The 21,064-nt window shown below is 38.7% G+C and overlaps 1 protein-coding gene across 4 annotated transcripts in view; it reads right to left on the reverse strand.

The window, feature by feature from the left end:
- Positions 1–21,064, reverse strand: part of pde4ba (phosphodiesterase 4B, cAMP-specific a) — a 150,780-nt gene that overhangs the window by 20,783 nt on the left and 108,933 nt on the right. For all 4 annotated transcript variants that reach the window (XM_026923618.3, XM_026923625.3, XM_053232157.1 and 1 more), the window contains one exon: positions 20,009–20,058. In XM_026923618.3, coding sequence (XP_026779419.1) covers positions 20,009–20,058 — 50 coding nt within the window. The remainder of the gene's footprint in view (positions 1–20,008; positions 20,059–21,064) is intronic.

The raw sequence follows: 21,064 nt of genomic DNA on the forward strand, positions 1-21,064 counted from the left end.
CTGTTGTTTAGTTTAACAAATGGGCTAGAGACTTTTTTCTCCTTCAAGTCAATGCAATGCAGCTGTTTATTTTTGAATCAGTGTTTAATCACTTTAATTAAAATATAATGTCTCAGCTAGCTACATTTATGAAATTAGATTGCCCATTCACATTTAAACTTTTAATACAGCACAAGCTGGAGAAGAGTCTAGCTGTGATTAGATTTCAAAAGCATCAAATCATGCTTGCAAATAAAATATTTCCCATTAGATGATGTGATTCTGGATAATTTTCATAGGATGAGGCTGCAGCAAAAACAGGCTCATCCTCAACAGAGTCGATTTGAAAGGACATTTGTGTTTGATATTTGAACAGCGAGCAATAAAACGTGAGTTTTCACATATCAGGTCTTGCTGTTTTACGACAAGCTCTATTGTTTGATAGACAGCTAATGTTCTCTTACTGTTCAGAAAGACTACGACAGCTCAGAGCCTTCCAAGTCCTTTTCAATCGACTCACAAAAGCAGTTCTGAAGAACTATAACAATGAAATGAAGTGCAAAAAGAGCTTTTGCTTGTAATTCGGCTATTACATGATCTAAAGAGACTTCTTATGTTCCTATGAATGTGCAACTGTTTTGTAGTGAGACTGGGAGTTAATCGGATCAGATGAGATATAACTGATCTTTTATACATTTGTTCAGCTTCAAAAAGCACTTTATCCTGGTCAGGGTCACGGTGGATCCAGAATCTATCCTGGAAAACACTGGGTGCAAGGTGGGAATATATGCCGGATGTAACGCAAGTCCATTGCACACTCACACATTCACACACTCAATCATACCTAGGGGCAATTTAATGTAGCTAGTCTAACTAAATGCATGTTTTTGGTAGGTGGGAGGAAACGAAAGAACCTGGAGGAAACACATGCAGACACAGGGAGCACATGTGCCCAGACCTGAGCTCAGGATCGAATCGAGGACCCTGGACCTGTGAGGCGGCACCGCTACCCACTGCGCCTGTAGTTGATCTGTAGATCAATGATTGGATAGAAAGCAAATGACACAGAGAGGGCATCTGAGGTTAGCACAGAACGATGGATAACAGTTCCATTATTTATCAGCATGGGTATGTACACACACACACACACACACACACACACACACACACACAGTCAATGCTTTGTCCTTTTACCTGACTTGAACCCTTAAAGCAGAACCACTGCCAGACTTCAGTAAGTTCATTGTGTAAGAACCCTCTAGCTGACCCTCCTAACTCCAACAGTACAAATTAAAAATCCAACACATTCCAATTAATTTCAGTTTTCAGTGGGAATTTTTCCTCAGTCAGTTGTTTTAAAGCATGCAGGCAGGTTTCTTGTTGAAAATGGGTGAGATGGACACTGATTACCCTCAGCATGTTGCAATGATTTTATCTAGTCAGTTTCATGAGCATCAGCTGCACACCATGTCATTTCATAAACTCTGCTTAACAGCATATCTTCGGTTGTGTAAATTGGCATCATTTAAAAACAAGCAAACTCAGTATCCACAGAAGAGGGAGGCAGAGAGAGTGACTGGTGTCTGACTCAGGCCTCTTTCCTCCTCAATACTGTGGAAACAGTATGGAAAGGTTGTGTCTGGTCCATGACGGAGTGACAGGAGTGAGCATATGGAAACGACACGGAATCTACATCAGTTCACTTTCCACTGTTTTACTGTGTGTCAACTTCTGACACACTTTACATTTCCTCTGCAACACACCATTTAGGCTCAAATCTCCTCACCCTTATTAAGTAAATAGCCTCATAAATGTTGCAGAACTATATCTTAATTTTATCCCTTATAGACAGCAGCCAGATCCACTGAGCTAACGTGGGTTCACCTGTCAATCATCAGGCAAACATTATAACGGGAAACAGATTCTGAATGATTCCAACTGCACATCAGGTGCCAGGAGCTACTGAATATGTGCAAAAGGCCTGGAGGTTGTAAAGAGCTCTGTGCCATTATGCACTTAAGTGAGGCAGTGAATGTTTCCCATACCAAGCTAACAACATTTAAGTTGACATAACAATTATGTAAGGAATGAAATACAATGGGGTGTGTTGTTATAAGAAAATAATCAATGATGTGAAGCAGAGTAAATGTTGATTATCAAGCTAATTATTTGTGAATAACATTACAGTCCAAGTGTTTTATTCCTCTTATACCACAGCAATTTGCCAAAGCAATTCTTATTTAATAAAAAAGCAACATATATTTTTTTATCCATTTATAGTTACATTTAATGTAACAAGTTAGTACCTGTTTTTCAGGCACACAGACTCTCTGAAAACTTGGAAACGCTCCTGTGTCTGTAAATTTGAAAAATCAACCTAATCTCTGAACAGACTCTGACACCGGAGACTCCCATATCAGCAATTACACTCGTTATATTTGTTTATGTGGGGAGTCCATCATGCAAGTTCGGTAATGGTAACATATTAGAATGAATGCATTAACATAAACCTGTGATTTGGATTACAGCCAGCACTACTGTCATAGAAAATCAATCACCTTCCGACCAATCAAAGTCCAGAATTCAATGCTGCCATGGTTGCTATGGCATTCTGGTAGTAGGAACATTAGCAGTAACATTTCTGTAATGTTAGTTTTTGTCCAACTGTGCAACTTTCCAATTACAGCGTGAACAAATGTTTTACAAACATTGCAGGAATGTTACGTTTGTAACATTACAGCCTAAGCTTATACATTACTGAATGTTCTGCTAATGTTTTATGTTATCTTGGAACTACTAGGATTGGGACAGAAGAAAATTAAGCTAAAGTGCAAAACATTGGTAAATGTTCATCAAACTTGAATTAAATTAAAATAAAATTAAATGAAATTGAATGAAAATTAAAAGACATTGCTGCATACCAGTTATCATTTAACCTATCATATTGAACTCATTGTATCATGAACTGTGTAACATACATGACAAATGAGTGCTTTATAGATAAGTGATTTGTATATTGCTGGAACATACAGGATTTATTCCCTGACAAATTACGTGTTAAACAAGGAGCGAGCTGAAGGAATTAAAGAGCTTGGCAGGCCCATATACTTCAACAGTCAAAAAGATGACTACTAGCACAGCTGCGATGCTTCCCTGTAATGATCATTTCCTATTTAAGTTACACCATTTAAATCAGAGAAACCTGCTTCTGTGTAAAGCGACTGAATGGTTATTCTTCTGAAATTCTGACGAAGATTCTTTTAGTTAAATATTTACCCACATGGCATAGAAACAAAGGCTGTGCGTAGTAAAGGCTGGCCTTTTTTTTAATTCTTGTTATATTGTGTTATATTGTACCTTCCTTTCTCAAGCCACAAACAGGAACTGAAACCTTGACACTGAGAGTACCCACTCCAGTTCAAATTTGACAAATATTTTAGCAGGCAGCTTTTAGGGACTAGATCCTATTTGAGTATCAAAACAAAAGAGCCATGCATATCCAAATAATCTCTCTCTCTCTCTCTCTCTCTCTCTCGCTGGGTTTGTTTGAAAACTCGCAGGCCCTTTGGCAGAAGAGCTCACTGGGGAAGGGTAGTGTGTCTGCTTTATGGCTGTGCTGACGTCAATGGCATAATTCAGATAGTTAGCAGGGTGCATTGCTCCCTACCAGGCCACTGCCAAAACCCGACACAGACCTCCTTCTCCGAGCCAGGCAAACATCTGCTCGTCTAATACAGACACAGATCCCAACTCAGACCTGCCTGTCTGACTATGCTCGAGTGTCTGATTTTGCTTTGAAGAGTTGTTTTTACTTTATAATAGCATATAACAGCACATACAGGGTTAGAGCCTGAAAAGAAAAACAATTCTGTTATAAAGGACAGGAAATGGTGTGTATCTGGACCGATTCCTGACTGTGTATTCACAGCAGCCCATGTGACACTTGCATTTCGCTTGTGACTTCTTGTTCATTGTTTTAGAAAACTGTTTTGATTCAAACCACAAACAGGAAAAAAAAAGACTTAAGCTCAAACTATAAGAATTCTGCTGAGGCCTAAAAAACTAAAAATATAGTGTTCAAGCTACAAGTCTTCATCTCTGATCATAAGCAGATGGATTGCATGCACAAGCTTTAGAACGTTAGATCTTTCCAGCAAATGTGTCTCATGCCTAGTACAGAGGTATCTGCCCTTTCTGTTCCCCCCTAAAGATAGTAATGTTGTGTGTGATGTAGACCTGATGCCCCAGCTGCCGTGAGAGACTCGACGAAGCCCTGCTGCACATTTGCAAAAGCCAAGCTCTCCCATTACCACCCAAACTATTCAAGTCAGCAGTCAGCTGAGGAGGGGCTATGGAATTTTATCACCTTTCACCTTATGTGTCTGATATTTCATTTTGCTAAAAGATTACACAATTTTTGTTCTTGGCCTGAGATTATAAACTGTTTGTTAGATAAGCTGTATTGCATGGGCATTCAAAATATTTCACATTCACAAAGTTAGCAGTTCTCAACGACAGTTGTATGAGAAGTTTTCTGATGCTTTTCATCTCAATCACTATACAAGCACAGAATAAAATGGTGAGGCATGCTGTTATAGGAAAATAATCAATGATGGGATGGTGTGATGTGGCCCGATGTGAAGCGACGTTACTGTTACCACCAGGGACTTGATTATTTGCCTATAACACCATGTTCTGAAGTGTTTTATTCCTTTTATACCACAGCAATTTGCCAACAATTATATATTTTCTGTTAATTAAAGAATGATATTGTACTTTTAAAAAAAAAAACTTTTTTATGGTTACATTAGGTGTTGTGGAATGTCTGTTATCATTTATGTTGATAACTAACAGTGATCGTTCCATCACCAGCCACTATTCTTTTCTTTTGAAGTTAATACGAGGGAAAAAAAATAACACAGCTTGCCATGTTGCCAAAAAACCAGACAGCACAAAGCCATCTGTCCAAATGACTTTCCCTGACAGAAAACTTACTGACATACAAAGCGCTGGCACTGGAGACTCCTTCCACAAATGTTAAATAAGCTTCTCCTCTCATTTAACCCCTTGGTTAAATGATATTTTTTAAAATCCATTATTATTAGCCTTAGATTGTGTGCAGTGATTTGAATTATAGTCAGCACTACTATCAGAGCTACTCCTACAGAAAATTAATCAACACCATCTAACTAATCATATTTGAGAATTCAACAGCCCTGCAGTATAGTATTTATTCTCGATACGTTATTTGCGTTAATTTTTCATACATTGATATAGTGATATAGATTCAGAAAACCTGCTCTTAGTCAACTGACATAGTGTAGAGGGACACCAAAGCCCTTAAAATAAAAACTTCTGAAAACAAGGCCTATGCAATACACTGTGCAATAGCAAAGCTGTCAAAAATAAATACAGTTTATAACCTGGAGCCAAAATAAAGGCAAATTACATAGCCCTTAATCAGAATGAAACATTAAACAGAGGGAAAGGGGTGAGCTATATTTCTGAAAGCTCTCAAATCAAACCCGGAAAGACACAGTGCAGAACATGTAGAGAAAGACAGATATTTATCTTTTACTAAGCAGCATAAATCTATCAAAGAACAATAAATTACGGTGGTTTATATAAGCTGTTGTTACTTAATCTGAGGAGTGTATGAAAGCTCCATGGTCTGAAACCTGCACCGGGACACACTCCATAAATCACATCACAGGGAAAGGTAGAAGAAAAACAGCATAAATCATTACAGAATCATTACTCGTGTGATATACTAAGGTGGAATAATGGCATTGCAATTGTGTAATATGGCAGGGTAATAAACGAATGAAACGTCTTTATAGATCCACCATGTTCCTGTTGACTATTTGAACAATCTAAAAGCACCACATGCAAATGTGTGACCTTATTCCCATGAGAGGGCACTTCATGCTTCATTTCACAAGCAACAAGGCCTTAGTGTGTAGCACTGCTTCAGGCCTAACTGCTAATAGAATATTATTATTTAAAATGTTCTCATACAACTGCTATTAAATGACTGGGGTCAAATACTGTATTAAACATATACTTCATAGATAATAAAAGGTGCATTAGAGGTGCATGGCAACATTAGATAAATGTATTTAGTGTTTTAATTTTCTTATCTTATTGTGGGTGTGTCCCTGCTTCTGTATTCTAATAATTATGGGTTCTGCAATTGTGCAGGCTAATTGATAAGTAAAATGGCTGTATCACTAACACTCTAACTGCCTCAACACAGGATATAAGAAATAATATTCCAGATATTACTGACCTGAGGTCTATTTTACAGTGCAAACTCCAAAATACCTCGTAATTACTCTGCCATTGAAAAGTAATACTAAACACTAAAATGAAGCAAGTTGTGTGTATCCATGATATTCAGATATCTTTACTTTTCTGTAAGGAGAAATTTATTTAGCATTTTTTTGGTAAAGATACAGAGGTGTTCCTTTTAGTTTTCCAAAGCAAGGAAGTATTTTGTCAGTTTTGTTTTGTCAGTAACTTGACAAACTGTTTTGACAGGAAGCTGGTGAGGAAACAACTGTTAATAGCTGTTATAACGTAAGTGACAACAGGGACTTATTTGTTTTGTGGACATTCCACAAGATTAAATGTGACTATAAGTGGATACAAAGTACAATTTGTCGTTCTTTAATAAATAAAAAACTGCAGTCGTTGACAAATTGATGTATTATAAGAGGAATAAAATATTTCAGGATGCACAGTTATATGAAAATAAACAACTTGGTGGTGGTAATAATAACTCTGCATCACACCACCCCATTGTTGATTATTTTCCAAAGAAAAAGCACACCTCGGAGTATTTTATTCCATATTTATATGACCACCTATATTGAAGTGTAGCCAAAAACTTTTATAATATCCACTGTTGGTAACATTTCAATGCTAAAAATTATCAATACAAAAGCTGTTGGCATAGGACATATGTTAGAAATGTTCATATTATCGGCTATTGTGAGATTCTGCACGTGATAGAAGCTTCCTGACATGCCATATCATATGACAGTTTAATAGTTTATGTAATTTTTACACGCTTCTGGACATCTTAAAAGGTCAAATTTTTAGTGCCCATGGTTTTACACTTGCCCCATCCCATTCCCCAAACACACACCTCTCTCACTGGAGACCAGGTCTGTTTGAAAATATTTGCAATGATGTCATCCTATCTCTAGGGGTTTGGAGTACATAAACATGGCGCACGGCTCAGATCTGAGGCCAGTTTGGCACGTAGGAGTGGACCGATGGCTTTGGGACAGCGGTGTGGTATTCCTCACGTCCGTACACAGAATCAACACACACTGCACATCAGTCGAGTAGGCGGCCTGTTATGACATGTAAACATCACACACAAAGTTTCTCACATCAGTCAAAGTCATCTAGTGGTCAAACACCATCACGTAGGCATGGCCGTGCACTGGTATACACACACACATACGCAGAAAGATCTTCAGATAACTAAGTAAAAAGAACTAAAAGCTTAAGCCAATCCGCAATCCACAATCCACACACACACAGCCGGACACTTGACTCATTAGGGATGTGGTGTACAAAAATCTGGTCGAGCCGTCATGGTTATCACACAGGCTTCCTTTGGGCTGACGTTTTCCCGACAGACGGGAAGACCCTGTGTGTTTGGGTGGCCTGTTGCTGCCACTGTTGCTATGGCTACCATGCCCAAGACAGATGATGGGAAAGGATTTGGCTGACGATGCTCTACTGTTCCTAGACGATGCCTGTGTTTAGTGAGTGTCTGTACTTTATAAATGAAGCCTTTTTCTTATAAGTGTTTATTTTTTGCAATAGTTTGAACATTACAGGAAATAAGGGAGAGGAGGGAAGCAGTAAAAGGGAAAGAGTGAACAATGCAGAAAGTGAGAGGTAATCATTTATAAGGGAATGAGTTAATTTACACTGTATAGAGCCTTTCAGTTTTTTTTTTTTTTTAAAAAAGCCAATGACTGTTTCAAAGAAATGACCAAAGGCAAACCCAGACAAATGTAATACAGGATACATTAAAAAAAAGATCACAGATAAGAACCAGTGTAGGTAGGATTAAGCTGGACTTTGGACCAGCAGTTACACAGTGCTTGAAAGAGACGCATTAATAGAATGTTTCCTATTCCTTTATTACTGTATGAGCACAAACAATCCATTAGCAGCCCTGGTTAGCCTGTTTAATGGCGCATGCCGGCGTGTGAGGTCAGCCGAGGCCCTGTTCTGGAAAACCGCCTGTATAATAATGTGTCAACCGACTCCTAACACTACATAGCCTGGGAACAAACAGAATGTGTGGGAGACAGAGCAAGCGAACAAGGCCACACACACTGTAAGTGCTATGGCATCACTGCGTGTGTGTGCGCGCGAGTGTGTGTCTGAGGGCAGGGGAAAGTGACCTGACTTGGTCACAGAGCACATTACTGCAACTATGTAATAAATCACATCACTAGTTGATTAGTTTCCTATAACAGCATGTCACAACATTTTATTCCTCTTATACCACAGCAATTTGCCAAGGTTTACAATTTTTAATTTATTATCAGCAGCGCATCATACTTTTTAACACTTTATAGTTACATTTAATGCTGTGGAATGTTCAAGAGACAAGTTAGTTCCTATTATCACTTCTGTTATAATAGCTATAGGTATACAGTCATTTCTTCACCCATCTCTCTTTTTTTCTCTCTAGAAGGATAAGTAATAAAAAACTCATAATGTTACCGAGAAACCAGAAAGTTTTCGCCCATGAAAACTCTCCTGTGGTGGAAAATTCACTGACATTACAAAGCACTGACACTGGAGACTCCTTTCATACTGTCTCCATACAGAAAGCTTCACCATAACAATGATTAAACATTTTTCTTTTTAAATAACATGTTATTAAAATCAGTTTATTAGGTGAACTGAATTATTGTTAGAGCTACCATTATTGAAAACGAAATAAGATTCCTCTGAAGATGTGCAGATGTACATTCCTCTCCAATCAGATCTGAGACTTCAGCAGTGTTGTGGTATAAAAGGAACATGAAATTGAACATGCAAAAAAGAGAATCTGCAAAAACACATGAAAATACAGTACACCCCTAGATTATATGCATATACAAAATTACACAAAAAGCATCCCTATACATGAAGATACATAGAATATACAGTACACACGTGCATAAACATACACAACTGTACACTGTTAATTGTGTTGGGATCACATAAAAGCACTCATTTGTTTTGTGTCTAAATGGATGTCCAATGACTTTATTGTGTACCACTGCTGAAACGTGACATACTCAGCAAGGATACAAACTTACGGAGCCATGCAGCTCGATGCATGCGACAAAACAGGAAGTGCTTGTCTTATTTCCTGGAGACCATCATAAAGCAACTCACAGCAAGCTTTCCTGTGATAGTGAGTGATTCAAATGAACACAAACACACAGGCATAGACAAGCACACAAACCTACACACACTGGTTATGGTTCTAAAACCACATACACATATAAATCCTACAAGGAACTACATTATACGGGAACACGTGTCATAATCATTACAAGAAACAGTGAAATAACCACATGTAGCCTCTGACATTAATTTCAGCCATTAGTTTTGTGGCTGTGGAAACAAATGCTGAGCTCATGTCTTCTGCCAAGGAGGGAATTACCAAAACCTCAGTGGTCAAGCTCGCATTGCTCCAGGATTACTCCCTTATATTTCTGCTGGAGACCACACGCTCCATTCTGGACTGAGGTAGGACCCCCACCCGGGCTCCTCAGTGACGATGACAGTGACGCAGGTTCGCGTTCTATGATCTGGACCACCATAAAGCCCACCATTGTGCGTCTCTGTGCAAGCAAGCCACGGAAAGCCTTAGACAGATTACACAAGCCAGGGAGCTTTATTAGGCCTAATGCAGCTTGATCTAACAATATTACCACTCCGCAAAAAAAAAGCAGCTGACTACATTGTGCTGCGTTAAGATCAGATTTCATTGCCGTGGTCAATCCTGGATTACGGCACTGAGCCTAAATCAATAAGACTGAATTATGCCATGTGGCCTCAAGCTGTGATCAGCAGTCAATGTTCAAAACATGCATGCTGATCCCTTCCAGTGAAGGTTTACAGCTCGGAGTGATCCCACGTCAGGGACTGTAGCAAAATCTCTGCAGTGACATAAGCAGTGTGGTTCTGAGCTCACAGTAAGGGTCAACCTTTGTGTGTGGAGCAATGTGAGAGGCTTAAACACACTTTCTCAATCCTCTATAGTGATCACAAGACATGAATACCCAGTTTGTCCTTCATATTGAACTTTGGAAGCCCTGAGTGTTCATGGTTTTTCTGAACAGCAAGAGAATCTTAGCTGTCCATCAAACAAGGGGAAGGCTAGCAAATAGCAAATAGCAAATAGCTCATGTTATATGATCTTAAACTCATAATGTTACTAAGAAACCAGGAAGCAACCATTACAAATCCCTGTCATGGAAGATTCCTTCTGTAAATGTTTGGAAAAAGTAAAAGTAATGGTCTCTGTACAGAAGAAGCATCCAAATTGAACTTTGGGGAAACATGAGGTAAAAGATCTTATATGATCTGTTCAAATAAAATGGACTGAAACAAGAATGATATAGTCTTAGCTGTCCCAAGGAAGACGATATAAAACGTGGAAAGCAATTTCAGAAAAAAAACTATTGACACATATTATAGATTTAAATGATTACTGTTATGCTATGGGATTCTAGTCTTTTACATTTCAATCAAAGCCTGTCATTGTAAAGTGGAATCCTTATATTACTCTTCACTAAGAGTGTTAATCAATTTAATCTTGAATGGGTTACCAACAGACAGGTAACAGGAGCTACCAGAAGAGAATCAATGCCCCCTGACATCGATTCTACAAGGCTCTGGATCTGTACTGGAGAAAATGAACACCATTCTTCTGAAAGATATTCCCTCTTCCAGGTCTTCCTGGAAGAGACTACTCCCATCAGGAGAGAAATGTTTCATCACAGGATAAAGGTGATCGGTAAGAAGAACTTTGTATTCAAAGTAGGGACTATTCTATTTGTAGGGACTCTTCCTCTAGTTACTCCAGTCATGCCAGCAAAATAAATAAATGCCCCCCACTGTATAACAGACACTTTTTTTTCTTTAATTTGTCACCCATCTATGTAAAACAGCTCCACTGTATCAATTTGTTAAAGTATTAAACCACTGTAAAGCCCACGTAGCAAAGACAAGCACTATTTCAGTTCTTTTTTTATGTTCATTCATCAGTTCAAAAACATGCAGAAAATTATGATTTCCTGACATTACTGTCATTAAGCCAGTAAAACTGGGAAATGTCTGTTTTTCCTATCTGTCTTTTGTCTCTGTCATTCCTCTTCCCTTCCTAGCTCTGTGACTATGAAAGGACAACTGTGAGCCAAGCACCAATGATGGAGACAAGGAAGTGATGCTGCGAGCCTGCAGACATAAATGAGCAAAACAAGGCAAACAAATGCTCACGATGACTTTCTTTGTTTGTTCCTACAGACCTCTCCATTTCTCATGACTTAAATGATGATGCGGCAATAAAGAATTCAGGCTAATTATAGACCCTGACTCTTCTTACTGAAAGTGAGACAAGTGGACACCATGGAAAATAAATATTAATAGAAAAATGGGTTTGCCTGCAGGGAATAGGAAATGGACCATTACTGGATGTAAGACTCCAGTACTCGGCAGAGTTTATATAAACAGTAACCTGCTCAAATAATCTGCCCTGTCCAGTCCTTTAACTGGAAGTGCACCTATATCTGACGCTTGTCCCTTAATTTACCAGCAGAGCAATGATGGCACCATGGAAACTTAATGTGTCTGCCCTTCGGGATTGTTTTTCATTTTAATCTAGTTATCATTCCATATTAAAATGGCATGGCAGTGATATGGGTGTTATGCCAAGGACACGCTGAGTGGCGTTTCGGGCATTGCTTTAGGGTTGGACTAGCTGTTGGGAAAGACTTGAGTTCCCAAATGCCTGAGCAAATAACATCTTAGTCCTCAAACACTCCAACGTTGTCAGGTTGTGATCAATGGTGGAGGAGTGAGTGGGGTAATGTGGGCTCGAAAAGAGCTGTTTGCCAATGCATTTGAAGAGTACACTGTGTAAAGGACATGCTAACTAACGTTAGGAAAGTTATGAGCATAGCTACGTAATTTCAAAGACTGAAAGCTATTTCCATTTGGCCAAACCGTTAATAAAGGCAGACTGATAAGAAAATCTGTGTGCATACGAGGCATGGTGGACGACTCAGTACTTATCACAGTTGTGACTCTACACTGTGTTAATCTCAGTAACATAAAACCTCACCTTAAAAGGCAACCGGTAAAGTCCTAGCTTATGGTTTAGTTATTTATATTATGACACAGCGCTGTTGAATTTTCAGATCTGAAGGATTAATTCTCTATAACAGTAGTAGTTCCAGTAAACTATTATTAATGTTTTGTGTAAGTAGCAGGAGGAATTGTATGCTTAGTTCCACCTAAGTTAGATACTTAACAAGGAAGTGCATTTGAGAATTTTTTCTCTCTTTCCCACGTTATCTTTTATATATAATAGAAAAGTCACTTATCAAATCAAAACAGGCTTATCATAACAAAACACTTTGATTACCATTAAGTGTTAGGAACCTTTTAGTCCCAGATGGCCTGATGGCTTCCAAAAGTATGTGGAAAAAATATCAGCAAGCTTAACACCTCCAAGATGCTTTCCTATTGGTACACTTTGTAAAGATAAAGCAGACCACTGCACGTGTCTGTTTGTGTTCATGATAAGACGTGCAGACGTACAGCCCACACACAAACACTGTGATAAGAATAGAGTCGTGCAGAGCACCTGTTGGAAGCATCATGATGCTGACAGACTGGCACTTTAAGCGGCACGGCCTCTGGAATAACAACCTTGGAGAGTCTACGTGACAGAGTGAGCACCTCTGGAGTGTCTACGTGAAAGAACAGCACCTTCACCTATTTCAAAGTAACGCTTATAGCTATGTTTTTGCTTAGGCACGAGCATGGTATAACGCCTGCATATTGGTCATTCTTGCACAGTTCACTCTGTTGGTACTAAACTGTACTTTTTTTTTGTTGCAAAGGTATATCAAAGGCATATATGAATATATAGTGTACTTTTAAGATGATTTAAGATACATAGCCCAATCAAATGTAATTTCATTGAATGCTTTTTCTTATCTTGTATATATCAAAGCTACTGCACATGGCATGCAAGATCCACAATTCATCTGCAGTCTTAACACTTCACATCATCTCAGCACCACACACTAAGAGAGCACCTGAGGATACGTAGCTGTGTAATTATCGTCATACATGCCTAATAATAGAAATAAACTTTTCTTACGGAAAGTGACAGAGACGAATACCACGGAAGAAAAATATTTATGCAAAAAGGACTTCTCTGCAGGGAAATGCAAATAAATTTTTGCTGGAAGTTACATAGTTCAGATTTATGAATATGTGGCACTGAGAAACTAATTCAAAAACCTTATACAGTGTATATCATTTCAGCAATGCTTTACATCAACGGATTCAAAACTAACATTATTAACCAACCAGGACCTTCAGCTTTAAGAAGCCACAAGTAACATTAACAAACCAATTGTTGCTGGTAATAATGAGTAAAATAAGCAAAATTAACAAACACTTGCATTAATCAATATCTAATCTATCCAGCTAATAGGCACTAATACATTAATCAGCATGGTTGTGGAGATTAATTGGCAAGATTCGTTAAGTAACGCTAAGTAGAACTGAGACCTGAGCTCAGGTGATTATCAGTATTTAGCAACATGCTGTAATTTCTGGAGGGAGATCTTTATTTAACATTAATGGAAGGAGTCTCCAGTGTCAGAAATAATGGTTTATAATAGTTTCCTCCACAGGAGAATACATAGGATAGAGGACTTTGCATTTTCCAGTTTTTTTGTAACAAGAGAATCTGTTTTTTGTCATAAATTCAAAATAGAGAAAGACAGAGAGTGGTGATAGGAAGACTGTCATGTAACTGATAACATGAGCAAACTTGTTTAATGGACATTCCACAACATTTAATATAACTATAAATGAATAAAACGTATGACACTGGCACATTGGTGTGGTATAAGAGGAATAAAACATTTCAGGATGGGTACAGCATCACATCATCCTGTTGTTGATTATTTTCCTATAACAGCATGTTTTTCCTGTTTTATTCCTTGCCTAATGCAGTAGTGTTAGATAAATGAACCTTAATGTAAAGAGTTACCAAATTTACTTCCTAAATTTCAGAATTTTTAAAAATATATCGGAATACGAGACCTGTTCACATTACTATGCATATTTAAGCATTACAGCAATACATAATAATGATTGCTGAGGATGACTCTGTTCCTCGAAGGTTACTGAAGCTGAAGGTGTTTTTAAAGAGAAATGTTTGATTATGCCAAGGCTATATCGACATGCATTAATTATGAATCTAACTCAAACTACCTTTGAATTAAATGTGTACCAAGGCATTATCTTGTAGGTGTGTGTGTGTGTGTGGTTGAGGTGACACAACAGGATATAGAAGTACACACACTCTGTTCTATCAACATGGCTTAATCTGAATGACAAATAACCACATGCAGCTATGAAACTAGGTACAATACCAGCACGACAAGAGCAAGGAAGTAGTGGATAAGAAATGTACCTCTTAAAAGCACTTAATTACAACAATCAAGATCATTAACCCAGCAGTGACCCAATCTAATAACGCATTTAATGGTGATTTTTATCTCTCACCAGGAAACACACAGCGTTATTTCCCATAAGGGCTGGGTCAGATTCGTCAGCATTCTGTACAGCTTTATCATTCCTTAACACAATGATGAGGCAATCCTGCCTGTCAGATTTACTCTTAAATAATCCACAAGAAGTGGATAATCTTCCAAGTCTGCCATTTTGGATTGAATTGGTTTGCGCACACCTCTTTTGCAATGACCAATCACAGGCTTGGTCACATAGCGTGTTTTTCCACGGAGTTCAGGCAGTGAGCGAAGCCTCCGTACGACTTTCGTTTGCTCCGCAAGTATGTCATGTTGTTCGTGGAAGCCAGTATGAAGTACGCTGAGGCCTGAGATGGAACCTCATGTACTCGCTACCTTGTTCTTTCATTCATAACCCACAGCTCATGGCTGTGAAGTAAACCTGAATGATTTACTAATTGTGGCTCCATTTACGTTAGTGTTGTGGCGTCATATGTACCTGTGATGTTCTTGTTTACAAGAGCAGCAGGGGAAACTTAACTAATTCTCCTTCTCACTATCAGGACATTTCACATAAACATATGATGTCAGAGTACACACACACAAACACATGCACACAAAGATGTACGATTGCACATTCACATACACATGCAGACGTTATTCTCATGAAACATATGAATTGAGAAGAATTCAGCCAACCACACTAATCAATTGCTCATCTCTTCAATCCTGACATTTTTCATCTCCTTTTTCTTTTAACAAGATTCTGCTCTGACATGGCCCTGAAGAGGTCGACCACAGAGCGTCCATGGATAAGAGAGGATATAGAAGCACTTCACAGTACAGCTTGTCCTGATAAAAGATATGAACTGACCTAGACGCAAATCTGTATGTGAATGCGATCTGTACTGTGTGTGTTTGTGTGTGTGTGTGTGTGTGTGTGTGTGCATGAAAACTATGCAAGCAGCCAATCTTTCCCCATAAAAATGTACAACATTTTCCCACTCATTAATTCACAGGTAGAGTCATCACTCGGCGTGCGAGAGAAGCTCATACGCACACGCACACACACTGAAAAACACCTCCAGGGTTCCGGTGGATTCCAACAGTGAGGGAAAAACAGGAAAAATCTGCGCTCTCCTTCCTGCCCTCTGACCCTGTTTGTGTGACACGCAGGAAGCAGTTTAGGAGCAGACAGGAGGTCAGTGGTACTCTGATTCTCATTGTCTCCATAGCTGAGGATTACATCACTAACACGCAGCAGACCCGGAGACTCATAAAGCCAGAGTGTGTCATTGTGTCTGAGGAGGATGAAGAGGATGTTTTTGTGAGGCCATATAGGATTCTTTCAAAAAAAAAAAAAAAAAACAGGGGCACAGGTGTAAACAAGGTAGAAATGTAAGAAAGCAGGGAAGATTGACATCTTCCCTCCATTTACCCCTCTGTGAAAAGAATATATTCAGTGTGATGTGTTTAAGTAGTGAAGTGTAGTATGTGTGTATCTCATGAGCGAAAAATAGTATGACGTGATACTGACCATGGGTATCAAGGAGAATATTGTCAGTGTCATACAGGAATGAACATGTTTTTCGATTCAATTCACTAACGTGTAAACCTGTCAAGCAGCATAGTGAGCATAACTGAGCAACAAAAGCTTGCAGAGAGCTGGATCAGTCAACCAAATGATGACGGTATTGGATATACTGGATACCCATGCTATGATAATAAAAAGTAGAGCTTTAGTTTTAGCTTTAGCTTCAGTATATCCCTAAAAAATAAGAGTCTTAAGTGTATTATGTTCGGTTGTTTATCTTTTACGCAAGAACTAATACACGATGGCAGTGCTGTTACAGGAAAATAATCAACTTCAAGGAGTGTGACTTGATTAGTTTCCTATAACAACACGTCCTTAATTGTTGTATTCCTCTTACACAACAGCAATTTGCCACTTCATAATTTTTCTCCATTTATAGTTACATTTAAAGTTGTGCAGAGTCCAAGAAACAGGTTAATTCCTGTTGTCATACAGTATGTGTTATAGCAGCTATAAACATTCATTTCCTCAACAGCTTCTCTTTTTCTTTCCCTCGAAGTAAAAATAAAAATTATGCATTTCCTTTTACAATGCCCATGACTTCTTAGTGATGCCTTATTACAGTTAAATCATCTCAAGAAAACTGAAATTGTACTTCCAGTTTAAAAATGGTGAAAGACTTCCTTTGAGGAACATATGATGTGACATATGACATATGATGTGACATATGACATATGATTTAAATTCTTAAAGAACTTGTTTAGTGTGTCAGCAGAGCCACAATGTTTAGTTGTCTACTGTGTTACAATACACTCAATGATTCAATTTTGTTGCCAGTAAAAACAAACAAGTACAGTCTTGCACAATGCAGTGATGTACAAAACATTGCTATCAGTTTCTAATGGTGTGTGATAATGGTAACTAAACACAGCGTAAAATAAATGAAGTAGATAAAAATGTAGCGCACTGAGACACTGAGTCACTGTGGGTTTGTATAGTGGTAAGATTGATCAGGCCTGACTGGCTTCAGGAAGTGTATACCAGTCCACCTGGGCTGAGGGGAAGTCAACAAAAGCCGCATGCTGCAGACTGACGTCAATCACAACCCACTGCACCTGACAGGAACACCTCCTACTGACAATACACAACTCGCTCTCTCACACTCTCTCTCACCGGAGATTATCTCTTTGTTCTCGTTTAAATGACTAGAGGTTAGAGGAACTAATGAATCTACTGAAATGGTGGTATGAGGAAGTTTGTGGCACTGATCTCTTAGAATCATTTCCTTCTAATTAAATCAAATAATATTTTTTTTAAAAAAGTAAACTGCAAATTACGGCTTTGATTTATTGATCAAAAATCCTGAACGTCATACTCTTGTGTGAACTGTTGTATAACGTGGAACCTTTATATTTCTCAAGTACCTCTTCATCTCTTCCAGTATTACTTCATCGGTGACAAATGCAGCCAAGGATTTCTCAACTACTACAGCATTCTCCCCATTTCAGAGAAACACTCTTGTTTCTCTGCAGCGCAGGCTCCAGCTTGCATCTGTGATTTTCTGATGTGACGCTCTATGTGTCCCTCAAGGCCAAAGCAGGGGAATTTGATGGAATTTTCCCAGCCATTATCCCAAAGTGCTGACCTCCTAGTCAGACAAAACAGCCCCCTAAAATTGTATTATGTGGCCGGTTCAGCAGGTGTGTGTGTGTGTGTGTGTGTGTGTGTGGTACATGTAAGGGTGTGAAAGCTGTAAGGCAAATTTTCGTAATTATGCTGACATTAAGCTCAAATCCGGTAAGGAGTGTGCATGCACACGTACACCATTGACTGTACTCCAGTCTCCCAAGACCTATAAACAGAAACTAGACTCAACAACGTCAAATATGGGCAGTATAGGTTGGTGTGTGTATGTGTGTATGTGTGTATATGTGTATGTACGTATATGTGTATATGTGCATGGCCGTGAGTATGGGACCAATAAGTGCTTGCCATTTCCTGTGGGCATTCCACTGCTCCTGTACTAGACTCAACAATAGGTAGTGTTCTGTGTTTGGATGTAATATGTGTGTGTAATTCGTGTGTGTAGGGGTGTGTGTGTGTTTTGCCGGGTCAATCACCAAATTCTAGTCTGGAGATGAGTGATGGTAAATGAGAAGATGCTGGGAACAGTGTGGGGAGTCACGTAGCCTAGTGTAACATAACGTAGGTTCTGCTACTGGACAATTCCACTGGGATATTAAACTTTTATTCTCTAGGATGTTTTCATGTTTGTTATTACTTCTCCCGACACAGGGAAGGAGTTGCGTAGACTAGTCACAGCTGTGAGGATGTCAACTCCAGAACATTGAGGCAGGCAGTAAAGCAAGAAGGCTAAATGCACTTTGTTAGTCTGAGAATATTTCAGGCTAGATGAAGCTAATTCTACAATCAACCACACAAACCTATGCTAGTACAAGTTGTTTTTTGCCTTTTTTTTTTTTTTTTTGCTTCCGTTAGCACTTTGCATCAAGTGAAGTGGTGTGCTCGAGATTATTTTTTTAATGCCACTCCCATCCACTCCAAAAGGAATTCCTCTCACAGTTATTTTTGCTGTCCTTTGAATAAAACTGAAATAAAATACTGGCACTGCGGCAGAGTAAACTGCGTTGTGACCAGCGCTGGGTGAAAGAGCGCTTTTGGAGCCGTGGGTTGCACATCACTATCCAATCCCATTCAGCTAGATTAGAGTCCACGAGTGCATTTTAACAATTAAGACATGGATACACAGATTTATTATTTTGCACATTTATGAGACTGATTTATTTACTTTCGTCGTTAAACAACGTAACCTAAAAATTACTGAAGCTGGAATATAATCTGTAGCCTGTGTAAGGCTGTTAATGGAAGCCAGGTTCTTAGCTACGCAAACACAACAGCCTACAAATAACAATGTCCCAAAACTCTTTTTGCGTTAACTATGGAAAAGACAACTGATTACATATTGAATTACATATCGACTAGGAAAAATTAGTAGTCTTGCAACCTCATATATAGATGAAACCATATATTTCATCTATTAGATTTCCTGAAACGCCACAGCATTGTAGTCTGAACTCTTAAAAGAATCCACTAATTTTTTTGTCAATAAAATTGTATGTCCTTGGCTCACTTTCTCAAATATACTGTACATAAGTACATGTACTGTCATTCATTCACAGATCGTAGTGATATATTTAGATCTGCTTACGCTGCACTTTGCCTCTATTGCTGGTTAGACGCTAGACTATATTTGTTGTATTAGCAATTGTACACTGTGCAGTGACAAAAAAGCTGAATCTAATCTAATCCAATCCAATCTAACCGTCATATTTGTACGATGATGCCATTTTGACCTGAGAGCAACAAAGTGATGCAAAATGACTTTACTTTAAGATCTCTTTACTCTGTTACGCCTCATCCATATCTTATTTACACACCCACACAGCCACCCACACACCGCACACACACACTGCATCAGAAAGATCACAAAGTAGGAAAAATGCCCAGCCAGATGCCGGCTTATATAAATAATGTTGATATTTAATACAAAGATAAGATATATTGGGAATTTTGAAACAGCCAGGCATTTTGAAGAAATATCTCCGCACATGAAATGTTAATCAGACTGGTTTACACATTCACATTATAATGAAGTGTGACGGCTTACCAGACAGGCAGACTCTGGTGAGGGAGGGCTGCGTGGTAGCCGGTGATCTCCTAAATGGAAAAAAGTGTGCATATAATAGTGAGCTTCAGCACATTTAATATACTTAACAGGATATAAATCTACCACATTAATTTGTGTGCCTCTGTGTTTAATGTTATCAGGGCAAACTGACCTTATAACTCAATGTTATTAAAAAGACGTCTAATATGTAATGCTGTAAATCATTTATTTATAACGTAGACATATGAATATGCTCTAGGTCTTTAATGTTATATGGTATTTCCTTCAATATTCTCAGACAGGACTGATCTTCCTGAATGTTTCCAGAAACAACAGCCAGTCTGGGAGATTGATTTGATCCCCATCTGTCTGGCTCGGGACGTGACAGACTTGATCAGAACCCAACAAACGCCTCTAACAGAGCGTCTTAATTGGTTTGACGTAGCTCGTGGTAAGTCAAGGGGAAAAATAATCCCTGCGCTCAATTAAAGTGAGGAATTGCCTTTTCTCCCTCCGCTCTCAGATTCTAGTTGGAAAAACGTGTCACTGAGAGGAAACGACAGACACGTGGAAAAGACCTAAGCAGGCGATTAATGCTTTAAAAGTGGTCAAACGCTAAGTGGAAAGTGGGATGAGGAAAATGTCAGATGGGGTCAGTGCACTTTATTGCTGGCTGCAGCTCCACACTATGCTCACACTGCCCTCTTGTGTCTCAGTAACACACTGCAGCCTGTTAGATGACCAATAGCTGCTGATGGTCAGTAGCTGCTGTAGGCTTGTGAGGTATAACACCATAGTGATTGTAGGAATCGTTCACTTGTGAAATGTATCTAAGTCTTATTTTGAAATGTTGTGGACTCCCCAACCACAGAAATATGATTTAAACGCAATATGAACATGTCAGAAAGTGAGCTGCATTTTAAATACCCAGACTAAAATATCCAAAAACGTAAGAGATGCCATGGAGTTAAGCAGCTTGTCTACTTGTGATTAAATGGTGTAGCTTTATCACAGGTAAGAAATGCCCAGTGATAAATGCTAGTGCAGGTGTAGACA

The sequence above is a fragment of the Pangasianodon hypophthalmus genome, chromosome 2 (assembly GCF_027358585.1).
Source record: "Pangasianodon hypophthalmus isolate fPanHyp1 chromosome 2, fPanHyp1.pri, whole genome shotgun sequence".
Classification (NCBI taxonomy): Eukaryota; Metazoa; Chordata; class Actinopteri; order Siluriformes; family Pangasiidae; genus Pangasianodon; species Pangasianodon hypophthalmus.